The 13,472-nt window shown below is 38.5% G+C and overlaps 1 protein-coding gene across 1 annotated transcript; it reads left to right on the top strand.

Annotated features, from left to right (window-relative positions):
* Positions 1–6,694: 6,694 nt before the first annotated feature.
* Positions 6,695–12,526, top strand: LOC121815783 (twinfilin-2-like). Its single transcript, XM_042228057.1, has 11 exons — positions 6,695–6,806; positions 7,596–7,673; positions 7,775–7,953; positions 9,221–9,316; positions 9,394–9,498; positions 9,581–9,595; positions 9,695–9,736; positions 9,854–9,979; positions 10,163–10,313; positions 12,141–12,262; positions 12,359–12,526. The coding sequence occupies exons 1-11, from the start codon at positions 6,782–6,784 to the stop codon at positions 12,524–12,526; spliced, it is 1,107 nt and encodes a 368-aa protein (XP_042083991.1). The 5' UTR covers positions 6,695–6,781.
* Positions 12,527–13,472: the final 946 nt, after the last annotated feature.

Genomic DNA, 13,472 nt, shown 5'->3' with positions numbered 1-13,472 from the left:
GTAATGGGGACACAACACTCAAGACATTTAACACAGAAACGCTGGTAACAGAGGAAAACAGGGAAACAACCTCAAGGAATCGACTAAAAGTAAACTATAAACGTCAAATACGAATGAAAACAAACTAAGCAAAAGCCTAATATTAGACAAACCCAAACTTGTGAAACTACAACAGAGCAGGTCAAAAACAGATTAACAAACAGCAACTGAAAGTCCAAACCTGACATTTATGGGTTCAAAATCCAGGATCATTCCCTAGTGAGGACCCACTCATGGCCACACTCACTGAGGAAGCCGGCACACAAGCCCAATTTGTATACCCTTGTGATTCTCTGATGGAGATGACACAGCGTGCACATTGGAGGTAAAGAATTTGTTGCTCAAAAATAAACTGACCCTAAAGATCCTTAAAACAAAAGAACTCAGCTTTTATTTTATGCAGTGATTATTCTGTCTTAAATGAGGATACTCCGTTCCTTCCACCTAACATCTTGTGAAATAATTTACAGCCTGGTTATAGTGACTCCTACAGTATTGTGACCTGTGAGTTGACCACTTTGTTATTTTTGAAATGCCCAATACTTTTCAAATTGATATTTTGCATGATGACCAAAAACCATTATATTTCACCAGGATCATTCAATTTGTACCTGTGTTTTTTACCTGTGTTTGTACCTGGAAATTTATTGGACTTTTCAGAAATGAAATTTATTTTTTATTGAACTTTATGAATTGCTAAAAACTGTGGTCTGTTTTTAAGGTGGTCATAAAGGGATTGACATGTAGCTGTAGCCCATCTGCTTCAAGATCCAATGTGTTGTGACTTCAGAGATGCTCTCTGCATCTCTTGATTGTAACAAGTGTTCAGATCATCTTGACCATGCTTGCATTACTTGACAGGCGTGCCTAACAAAGTGGCCAGCAAGTGTATACAGACTGGAACCATTTGGTTTAAATAGAAAATGTGCAAAATGGAGACACAAACACAGTGGTCTACAGCTCCAACAACCTGGATAGTCATCTCTTGTTGCCATGTACAGCACCTCAAAAACAATTAGTGGTCTATTTTGGAAAATGAAATATGATTATAGGAATTTTTGTTTCCTAGATACCACCCGATACCTGTCGCTCACTGACAGCAAGTGTGTCCAATATTTTCCAGGTGAGTAAAGCAAACACTCAACCTTTATCAAATATAATGGTAAACATGTAGAGTGGTATTCAGTGAAACAGACACCGCTAGTATGTACCCTATATATAAAAAACCTTACCTACTGAATGCATACATTTATTTACTGTAACCATTTCAAGCCTAGTGGCTCCATACCAGACCAGGGTAGAATTTTCACTTTCTACTTTTCTGCATCTCTTAGTCCAAATATGCTCATAGAAATATAAAAATATATAGTCACTGGGGACTTCATTAGGAATGTAAATATCTAATCAGCGAGGATACAGTTCGCACAACCAAAAATGGACAACAGAAGAAAACGTGTTACTTGGTTGGACTCTCATTTCCTGTTGAACATTCAGTTCAGTTTAATTCAACTTTATTTATACAGCACCAAATCGCAAATAAACACCAAATAGAAAATAATCACATACATATGAAAACACAGAAAGTCGTCTTTATTTATGACTCTTTTGCATATTTCTTGAAAGTTAAGAGTTTCTGTTTTGCACCATCTCTCTCTCTGTCACGGTCCTGAGTCAGTGACCCAGTGTTTTTGTATCATTATTGTACTTTGATTGTTTTGTCCTTTCTAGTCTTTTGGTTTCTGTTTTTGCTGGGTTGCTGTTCCCTCCTAGTCAAGTCTGCTTCACTGGGTGAATGGGTTAAATGCAGAGGAACTATTTCCCTACGGGGACTAACATGCACACTTTACACTTTACACTTTACACTTTACACTTGCATCTGTTATGTTTCCTGTTTTACTTTGAAAGTCTGTGTATGTAAATGTATGAGTTTTGCTTCCCCTGTCTCGTCTTGTCAATTACTCCCAGCTGTGTCCTCCTTCTGTGTCTCATTCCCTCGTTATCGCTCTGTGTATTTAAGCCTTGTGTTTGCCTCTGTTAGTAGCTGGTTTGTCTGTGTTATTTCCCTTCGTCAACCTGTGTACTTCCCTGCGTGATCAGGCCTAGATGAACAGATTTATGGCGTTCTTCAACAATGATGCACCATCTGGTCACAGATGGCTGCATCACATTTAGGAGACAATAATTTACCAGCAATGGATATCAATAAAAATTTTATAAATTAGATTAAACGACTAGTAAGTCTGGTACCAACTAGTGATAACAGTGATGATTCGTTGGCCAGTCGACTTGTGGCGCGCACATACCTACCCTGTACTATTGCACATTATCTTGGGTGGGTGTGTATGTGTGTGTTAGTGTGTGATTATATTATTATGAACATGTTATTACCTTTAGAGTAGTCCAAGTGTAAAACATTAGCAGCCCAAACAAGAGGCAAATTAGCTGAGGTAGGTTCTTAAAAATCCCATTAAAATACCTCTATCAAAAATCATGTTAGTAGACTCTGAATCAAGGTAGAGAGGATTTTGAGAGGTGGCCAAAGTGTCATCATTTCCATTTAGTGCAGCAAACAGACCCCAGGACTCCTCAATCTCAGAAGCCTTTCAAAGACCAAACACAAGCAACATATGATCAATTATTAGACAGTTGTTCTCTTAATTGTCTTTTAGGATCATTGTCCTGCTGCGTAACTCAAGTGAGCTTCAGCTTCATGGCACAAGCCGATGGCCAGACATTCTCCCTCAGGATTTTCTGGTAGAGAGCAGAATTTATGTTCGCATTCATTAAAAGTCATCCAGGTCCTGAAGCACCAAAGCAGCTCTCACCTCGAGTACCAAAGTCGTGCAAATGACTTTGGTACTGACTTTGTTTCTCAGCTGTTTCTTTAGTTTCAGGGATGATGTGTTGCTTTTTGAGATTGTTAGGCCTAATTCATTTTGTCAGACAGATTCTATTTAAGTGATTTCTTGATTCAGCAGTTCTGGCAGTAACCAGGGCTGCCTGTGGCTAGTGACATTTGAACTTGAACTTGAACTTATTATCTGCATGGATGTTTGGAGGGCCAAACTGCATTCATTGTGTCACCTTTAGCAGGAGATTAGTATTTACTGGAATAAATATAATATACTTTCACAGACCATTGTGAAGATCCATAGTTTTTAAGTGCCAAAACAAGACTAAAGATATTCATTCAGTAAAACTTTCAGTCAAACTGTGTGGCAACTATAAGCTAAGCAGTTAGCAATAGCAAGCTAACTTCAACCAATTTAAAACAATGAAATTAAACGAATTCAAACACACACTCCTTACAACTTTTTTTTTACCTACCTTCCTGTTTTTTTTTTAAAGAGGAAATGATCCGCCAAAAAATGTTAAAATCCAAGCAGTTAATGTTTTTTACTCATCTTCATCTTTTCCATGACAACACGAAACATTTGAAGTGGGCTACTGGGCATGTGCAAGCCCAAGCAGTTTTTCATTGTTTCGGCAGCCTCGGTAATGTTTAGGACAGCGGTCCCCGACCTTTTTTGCGCCACAGACCGGTTCATGTCTGACAATATTTTCACAGGCCGGCCTTTAAGGTGTCACGGATAAATACAACAAAATAAAACCAGTACCGGTACAAAAAAAAGGATTTATTCATAACACATGAGAAAAGACCCAGTTATAAAAAAAAAATAACAATAAAAACCCTGAAAACTCTTGCAGCCCGGTACCAAACGACTCACGGGCCGGTACCGTGGCTCAGGGGTTGGGGACCGCTGGTTTAGGGGACTCCCTCCTTCTACTGCTGAAGTAATGTCATTGTTTCCTGTATTGTTACTTGATTGAAAGTTACAGGACTAAAAAATAACCACTACAATCAACAGTGACTTAACAGTTAACAATGTTTTTTAAAAGCTATTAAAAAACACATGTTCTTCATTTCCAAGCAAAGTAAACGTATTAATGTAAGTCAGGAAAGAATGTGTGTGTGTAGTTGAAGGATTCCCCCATTCACAGCATTATATTTTGGGAGAATATTTAAATGAACAATACAAAGAAATATTTGCTGCATGCAGTCCAACATGAAATTTAACCCTGAAAAAATTGTATTTTGGTTAACTGTGATAGTTAAAGTTTTTTATTTATTTGAATTCAAAAGGGGAAATGTTATCAGAAAGAGTGCATAACTGACGGGTGGATGGACTGAACTGAAGTCTGTTTCAGTGTTTTAGTCGTATTTTTATGTATACATCTCTTCATGTCTCAGCAGAGACGCAGGGACAACTCTCGATCTGACAAGAACAAATGTATCTCATTAGACAATTTATTAGGTACACTTTGCTGGTACCAGCTTGGACCAACTTTTCCTGCAGTGTATTAACTGCACATACATGAAGAGAATCTCCCATTTCATCACATGCCAATGCTCTAATGGACCGAGATCAGGTGACTATGGAAGCCATCTGAGTACAGTGAACTCACTGTCATATTCAAGAAACCACTTTGAGGCATATTTGAGATCTATGACATGGTGCATTATTCTGCTGGAAGAAGGAGATGGGTAAACTATTGTCATAAACGGATGGACATGGTCAACAACAATACTCACACAGGCTTTGGCATTTACACAAGGGCCAATAAGAAGCCCAAAGTGTGTCCAGAAAATATCTACCATACCAATATATCACCTGCCTGAACCACTGACACAACGTAGCATGAATGTTACAGCAGAAATCAAACCAGACAAGACTTTTTCAAACTTCTATCGACCAATTTTGGTGAATTTGAGTGAATTGCAGCCTCAGTCCATATTCAGAGTTTTCTTTTCTCCCCAGAGTGATAGCTGGTGTGGTCTTCTGGTGCTGTAGCCCATCTGCTTCAGGGTTCAATGTGTTGTGAGTTCAGAGATGCTCTCTGCATCTCTTGATTGTAAAAAGTTGATCCGATCATCTTGACCATCTCTAAGAGCTTGAATGCAGTAGCTGCTATTGAATTAGCTGATTAGTTATTTGCTTTAATGAGTTGTTAAACAGCCATGCCAAGTTATTCTGTCTGCTCTTCTCTTTCTTACTGTCTTTGGACCAGTGAAAACTCTGATATGGTTCTTTTCTCCCTTTCTAAGGAGTCCTTGGCCCCCGTTTTTTTATGAAACCAAGAAATAATCAAACCATAATTGGAAAGATATATAAACAATTCTATATACTACTACCAATAATTCTTACTTCTAGCAAGATCAAACTTTCTCTAAAGTAAAGAGTAATAATAGAAATAATAATAAGATCCCAAAACTTGCTGTTTTATAATTAAGTATTGCATTACATAAAAAATTAATTTTCTTTTTTTTTTTTTAAATCCTTCTGTCGATGTATTTGATGTTCATATTGGAGAGTTTAACAGTAATCATACACCACTATAGTAATAATTTTGGATGTTATTAATCCCACACTGGGGAAACTCAGCCACATGAGGGACAGGAAGAAAAAGAGATTTAGAGACATATTCGAAAAATAAAACTAAAAAAAAGAAAAATTGTGTACAAAAAAGGCAAAATTATATAAGATATACAAATGTTATTATACACAGTAAAATGCACAGAGCTTTTTATGAGTACACACTTTATTATTCTGTGAGAGAAATGCACTCAGCTTTTTTCTGTTTTTATAAGTGGGTAATTTTTTTTTGTGCACATTAAGTGTGTCTTTCCTGAAGTCGAGGGGGGGGGGGGGGGGTGCTGTGTTAAATATGTTAATGCTTGGGTTCTGTCCTCACAACTGAGTGAATAAGAGTGTGTCAGGGTACACAGGGTCATTAATTTCTCTACGCACTGTGCGTGTGTGTGTGTGTGTGTGTGTGTGTGTGTGTGTGTGTGTGTGTGTGTGTGTGTGTGTGTGTGTGTGTGTGTGTGTGTGTGTGGTGTGTATGTGTGTGTGTGTGTGTGTTACTTTGGTGAGCTTGTTAGTTCCTACATCCTTTTGTTGAGACCATTCAGGGACACTTAATGTTTGGATCTCTTCAGTTTACACCTCAGGAAACTTCAGTCTTCTCATCAGAAACCTCATATTCTCGTGTTTTAACACTTAAGGTTGCCTTATGTAGCTGCCCTATTCTCCCTGTTCACCCTTTCATTGGTTTTCGGAGCTAACCTTGCATATCAAAATATACTGTGAACACCTGAGGCCCCCACCCTCTAAATTCTTAGTCCAGGAAACAATGTTGAAGTGTTGCGGTCAGATTCTTGCTTGGTGTCACATTTCTGTGACCAGGTGGCTGGAATTTGAGATCATGCGTCTGCTGCAGCTGATCAGCCACTCTTCGATCGAGTTATCAGTTGCCATTACATGTGGCAGCATCTGAAAATGCGGCACTGACCCCCGACATCATGTGTGGTGGGTTTCTGCAGAGCCCTCCCGCAGGGTACAGTACAGGACAGTATGTGACCTGCTAGACGCTCCCCCGCCGAGACTATTAAAGTTGTGGTCATCGATACGCAAAGAGTTTTAGATCAGTGGTGAGGGTGGCATATCCCCTGACAGGCACGTTATTACTCATCAGCCACAGTTCCGCAGATTGTATTTCAAGTGTTAGGAAGCTCCTGAGTCACCCTCAAGGCGTTTATGTCACTGGTGCGCGTGGGTCCCTCCGTCTGCCATCAGCTCAGCCTACCTGCTGAGCAAGAAGAGCGAGGACACACTGTGACCTGGACCTGGTCCTTGTTGGATGAGAGGAGTGTGAAGCGGTGAAAACTTACTGCCAAAAGATGTCTCACCAAACTGGAATTATTGGTAAGTTGTTTATTTTTTTAAATGTAAACTGTGCATTTAAGCTTTATCCCAGTTGTCCCTGAGCTCAGTTTGAAAAGCTTTTTAAATGCTTTTTTATTAACAGACTCTGAGCTACACTGCTGCTAATAACACATCTTCACACCTTCTGATGTTTTTCTGCAAAAGAAATTAAAGATTGTTCTCAAGTGATCGCTTAGCTTCTTTAGGCTAATTTATCCTGTGTTATTATAAAAGTATGTGCTAACATTTTTAATCTGTTCTTAGTCATTTAAAACTTCTCTTCACCTTTGTGATGTCAGTTCTAACAACGTTTAGCACATTCAGGCTCTTATAGTTGAATCTCATGCATACATTGCTTTTTATGTGTGTTATGGCTTTTGGTAATCGGAGCGTGAAGGTGGGCAGGCTGACGGAAGCGAACCTCTCTCACCTTTCTCACCTGATCTTGCATCATTAATGAGAGCGCTGTGTTTGGTAACCATGGCAAGAGAGAAGGAAAGTACATAACAAACAGCCAAAGTTTGAGTTTTCTGTGGTGACGCTCTGTCCTTAGGCTTTTCAAATTGGGGGATTTATCGACGATGGTCGATCACATCCTTCAGTGATTCTTGGGGGGGCACATGTTTGCTCTCTGAGTCACTGCAGGTGATGGTGTGACCATCTGGCAGTGGATCAATTTTTTTTCCCTGAAGCAGAGTTTCAGGTTGTTACTTGGTCAGCTCTGTCTCACTGGCTTTCAACCACCCATCCTCAGTTTTGACTTGTCTGCCTTATATCTGGTTACTTAAGCAACATCTGAGCTGAAAGATTTTTTGGCCCGAGCGAGGGGAGGTGCCATCAGAATCCTGAAGATTATTATCAGAAACGGTAAAAATGGAATATTTGTGGCATTTTACAGTATTTGATATAAGTGAGCTTTCATTAAACATCTCCAAATCTTGACTTTGTTCACTCTTTTCTCTCTGCAGAGGAATTGGTGCTACATTCATACAAAGAGCCAGCCCGGAGCTGGGACAAGGATTATGACCAGTTCCTGCTTCCTTTGCTCACGCCTCTGGAGCCTTGCTACATCCTCTACCGCCTGGACTCCAAGAACGCGCAGGGTTATGAGTGGATCTTCATCGCATGGTCACCTGACCAATCACCAGTATGTGTGCAGCACATTTAAGAAACCATCACTGTAGACTGACATAAAAGTAGGACTTAAAAGTATTGTTGGTGAACACACATTGAAAATAGATTTTTTTTAAAAATATAATTTAAGATCTGTAACATATCTGATGTGTTGTTGCCTTCTCCAAAAATATTAGAATCAGAGATATTATGTTTTTTAGTTTGTTCTTACATTTTGTTTTCAATTCTGTTTTATTTAACATAGTTAACAGCAATTTAACAAAAAAAAACAGCTCAGAGATCATCTAAAAAGTAAGAGAAAGGCTGTCTGATTTTATTCTCTTTTTAGAGAATAAAATCTAATTATTACTTTTTACTTAAATATATATATACAAATAATCATCTTTAGATTTTATTTACATTTACAGTTTCTGATTTAATGTGATCGTGGTTGTGAGCCAACATCTTAAACTCAAATTTAAATTGAGCACAGAAAGACTTTGTAGCAAATTCATGTAAAAACAGCCTCTGCACATGCTGAATATAACTGTTTGAAATGCCATACATATGTCAGATTTGTAGGTTATTATCCCAAAATTATTATATAATAACAGGTTGGTACATTTTGTCTTATGGATGTGATTTTTTCCAGTGGCAGAAACAAGCTTCCATACATAGACAGGATGTGTGCAATATTGCCCACACCATCACTTTGGAGTGCTGCAGGAAATGTTTCACTTTTATCTTAATTTTTAACATTTTTTAATTTCTAAAAATTAATCATAATAAAAATAATAATAAAATGCTAATAAAACGATCAAATTAAAAATAATATGATAATAAGAATAAAAATCATGTATTATTCCTAAACAAATTACACTATAATTAGTTCAGTAAGAAAAACAGCTGAAAACAGAAAACAAATCCCACATGCTAGTGCAGGACTTCTCCCCCACATTAACTCTGATCAAATCAAAACAATGGAAAAGAGTTTGATTGCTCAAGTTGCCCTTGCTAGTGAATAAGAAACTACTTTTTCTAACAATGTAACTAGAACTTGTTAGAAAAAAACAATTATAATATAATTTTATTATTATTATTGCGTGACAATAAAAATGATACCGTTTAGTACTAGATTTCTTTTTTTTTTTCTTTAATTACAAATTGTAATCAAACTGAGTTATACGGGCTGTTTCCCCCCCCTCACAAATACTTTATTTTTGAAAAGAACTACTGCTACAGAAAACCAGTAAAACTGTGTGAAGGTTTTTTGTCGCTGTGTCTGTCCTGGTGTTCTCCAGGTGAGGCAGAAGATGGTGTATGCAGCGACTCGTGCCACACTGAAGAAAGAGTTTGGAGGAGGTCACATCAAAGACGAAGTATTTGGGACGGTGGAGGTCAGTATGGTCCTTCCTGCATAATAACTGATGGCCTGCCACTCACAACCAACCCACTGGTGTCTCTGTGTTTCTAGGAAGACGTGTGTTTCCAGGGATACCTTCGCCACAGGTCCTCCTGCTCCTCCCCAGCTCCTCTCACAGCAGCTGAGCAGGAGTTACAACGAATTAAAATCACAGAGGTACAGACAGGCTGTCAAAGCTATATGACTCTTATAGGTATGTGAGTTATCTGTGCTCATCCTGTGTGTGTTTTCCTTGCAGGATAAAGTTGTGTGGGTACGTTGATTTTGTTTTCATTATGATAAAAGAATTCAAGTATGTTTATGTTAAAACTTTATTGTATAGTGATTTCAATACTGTTTCTTTTGTCTGCAGGATGAACGCAGACGAACTGGGACTCCGACAGCGAGAGCAAGGGTTTGTGAAGTCTTCGGCATAGACATAGAGTGTTTTTTGATTTTGTTTTTTTGGCTGATTTAGTTGCATTTCATGTGAGGAAGAAGCAGTGCAAATATGTTTTTCCCTCCCCTGAAGGTAACAATGGAGTTTGGCTTGGACAAACGGGCACAGACTCTTCAGGGTCTTGCGTTTCCTTTACAAGAAGAGGCCAAACGAGCTCTGCAGCAACTCAAGCATAAACGCATCAACTACATCCAGCTGGTGAGCCCCCATAGAAAACATTTATAGCTCATTAAACAGTGAATATTTACATGTATACAGTAAAAAGTATACAACATATATTTGATAACAACATCTAAGGGTGTGTTTTTGCCAGTGAAACTAACTGCACGTGACTTGACCCCTCAAAAGTAATTACATTTGCTTGCGTATGTTGTGTTGCAGAGGCTGGATGTAGACAGAGAGACCATCGAGCTGGTTCACACTAAACCTACAGAAATCCACGAACTTCCCTACAGGATTCCCACAGATTCACCTAGATACCACTTTTTCATCTTCAAACATTCCCATCAGGGCCAGCAGGAGGAAGCTCTGGGTCAGTAAAAACTCACTGAGTTCCCTACTCATCAAGCACTGTTTGTGACTTGTAAAGCACTAATTTGGTGCTATAAAGTATCTTACAGAGTTCACACATATTGTTTTAACTATCATCACCTCCACTTTTTTCAGGATGTTAGTCTCTCTTAACTTCTTCTAATTCTTGTTGAGTGACACCATGTGGTTTGCCAACCACAAGTTAAACTGTACATAAAGACTGGCTTTAGCTATTGTGACATCATCAATTGGTTTGGGGACCATTATTTTGAAGCTTTGAGGTCATCCAGGTGAATTTCTTTTAGCTAACACTAGCAAGTTTAGTTAGGCCTCAGACACACGGGTCTAGAGACTGGTCAATAACCCCACTGGCAAATTCCAGGAGGCTGGGGAAAAATGCATACTCTCCGACGGGTTGGTTGTTGAGTGGCTGCTGAGTGGTTGCTGGGTAAAACTGGTCGCAAAGTGGGTGCTACACCAAAAATCTCCCAGTGATTGCTTTGGTCCCCCATAGTTTGCATGAAAGATGCCAACTCATCTACAACCACTACCTATATGCCTGATTGATTGATTGATTGATTGATTGATTGATTGATTGATTGATTGATTGATTGATTGATTGATTGATTGATTGATTGATTGATTGAATTTAAACACGAAAATAAAAATTACAAAAATAATTAACAAGTGTGCACAATACACATATAAAAAAGGGCACTGAATTTCCGCCAACAACACTGCACCACTCAGTTTATTCACTTCACAAATAAGTGTTTTTATAGATACTGACAAATCACATTTGCTGTATAATGTGAACTCTGCAGTGTCCTCAGGTCTGTGGGGGATTTTATCATCTTTCGCCTCGTTGTTTGGTTCTGTTGTTTATGTTCTCTGCTTTCACTGGCCTGATTTCAAGTAACAGGCAGCTGTGAAGAAGCTCTGATAAAGCCAGCACCAATAAGCAGACACAAACAGTTAGAATTATGAACATTGATGACCGAGCTACAGATATAGCAGCTATTTCTGTCAGCGGCTGGGCCAAAAAGCTAAAAAGATTTGAGTGTTAACTTGGACTTGACTATTCCAGTCTCCATAACAGCTGCAAATGAATGCCTGTTTTGTTCCAGTACACGTGTACATGAATTACCATTGACAGTGACAGAGGAGATATAAGCTTGTGTGTCTCCTTTTCATGCGAAACCTATTTAAAAACATTGTTTGTTTTATATAATCAGCTGCCGACCTGTTAATCTAGTTTGAACCTTTTGTACAAGCGATTTTTATACTGGTTTTATACAGATTTTTATACAGCCTCATGTGTGCTTAATTATAGGATGTTCCAGTCGGATCTACAATATGTAACGTTTGCAGCTATCTAGGCCTGTGTCTCTTTTTATTTAAGACCCACTATGGTCTTGCGCATGAATGATGCTTATGTACAAATGAGGAAATCAGAGTTTGCACAAGAAGTATCATTTATCAAGGATAATTTTTTTGAGTAACTTTTTTTCGACTCTTGGACCTGTATGAAACCAACAAAAGGCTCTTGCAAACCTGTTTGCAAGAGCCAGCCAATAACAATTAAGTCAGCCTTAAAGAGACAGGAGCTTAACCTTGTTTCAGATAGTAGATATTCCACAAGTCCCAGTGTACAAACAATAAGAATGATTTTGAACTGAGAATCGCACTTCTCTAGTTACTCTAGTAGAGTCCAGCAGTAAAAATATGAGCACAGTACGTCATCTATAACAGAAAGTAGTGAAGTAGCTAGTGAAGCTGATTGTGTGAGGCAGAAAATATCAACAGATCAGCTTCATCTTTGTTTCAGTGTTTATATACTCGATGCCTGGGTACACCTGTAGCATCAAGGAGCGGATGTTATACTCCAGCTGTAAGAACAGGCTACTGGACGAGGTGGAGAGAGACTACCAGCTGGAAGTCACTAAAAAGGTACAGCTCTCCCACAGAGACGGTGACAAATAATCTGTAGTACCACTGTCACTGTGTAAACTGTCTAATGACTGTCTACTCTCCATACCTGCTTAGATGGAGATAGACAGTGGTGATGGTCTGACAGAAGACTTCCTGTATGAGGAGGTGCACCCCATGGAGCACACTTTAAAGCAGGCATTTGTCAAGCCCCGTGGCCCGAGAGGGAAAAGGGGCAACAAACGCCTCATCAAGGGTGCTGGAGAAAAAGGGGAAGAAAATTAGACATTACACACATTTGCATAACACAAGCACACAACATGATATCTAAGAATTGACTTGTTATTTGATTTGAATTTATTCATGTCTAGTTTCTTAATCTAATCATTTTTTAAAGGGGATACATCATCATCATGAAACTGTAAATTCTTGTTAAAAGTCATTTTAAATCATGCAGCAGACATTATAAAACTTACATTGCATTGTAGGTTTTCACTGTGCAGCCTCATCTCTGTGTAAAGCTCTAAAAATAGACAATAGCAACATACAATAACATGTAAAAGTCTTGGGCCACACGTCATTTCTTGAGATTTTGGTTGGAAGGAGTCAGGCTTTCTGCAGGTCTTTTATAGTTTTGTTTTTTTTCCTCTCAACACTGAATGCTTTTTCAGTTATTTTGCGTCCAGTCCTTGACCATTTTCAGGAGATTTTTTTTTTACTTATTTGTTAAAACTCTTAACACTGACCTATGAATCATTTGAATCATTCAAATATATAATTAAAAAAACTTAAGGAGTAAAACAGTTTTGTTTTACAACAACAAAGAACTGATTTCTTTAGTTCAAATCTATGAAAGACATCAGCTCAAATAGCTTTTAGCCAAAATCTTGGCTTATCTCAACATAGTGTGCAGTGTGTCTGTAAAAACGCTGATAAAGCGGAACAAGTGGAGGATAAATGTGGCTTAAAAACTTCTTTAAAACTATCAACAGCAGATGAACAGTCTCTGAAATTCATGTCCTGAAGAAGTGGGAAAAATTCCAACAAAGACCTGAAACATGACCTGAGAAATGCATCTGGCCCTTCAGCTAACCCTTCTGCTGTTCACTAAAACCTCATCACAAATGCTCTCAGTGGAGGGACGGGCATCAAGAAAGGATTCTTAAGGAAGGGACACAGGGAGAAAAGGCTGACATATGCCACATTACACAAGAACTGGACAAAAATCAGT

Source organism: Haplochromis burtoni, unplaced genomic scaffold (genome assembly GCF_018398535.1).
Source record: "Haplochromis burtoni strain Fernald_Lab_line unplaced genomic scaffold, NCSU_Asbu1 Contig_300, whole genome shotgun sequence".
Taxonomy (NCBI): domain Eukaryota; kingdom Metazoa; phylum Chordata; class Actinopteri; order Cichliformes; family Cichlidae; genus Haplochromis; species Haplochromis burtoni.
Note: the sequence above shows the minus strand (reverse complement) of the source record. Positions and strands in the feature narration are given on the sequence as shown.

Coding starts and splice junctions, on each gene's coding strand:
- LOC121815783 (XM_042228057.1), top strand. CDS start 6,782: ATGTCTCACCAAACTGGAATTATTG. Junction 7,674..7,774: donor GAAGATTATTATCAGAAACG/GTAAAAATGGAA, acceptor TTCTCTCTGCAG/AGGAATTGGTGCTACATTCA. Junction 9,317..9,393: donor AAGTATTTGGGACGGTGGAG/GTCAGTATGGTC, acceptor CTGTGTTTCTAG/GAAGACGTGTGTTTCCAGGG.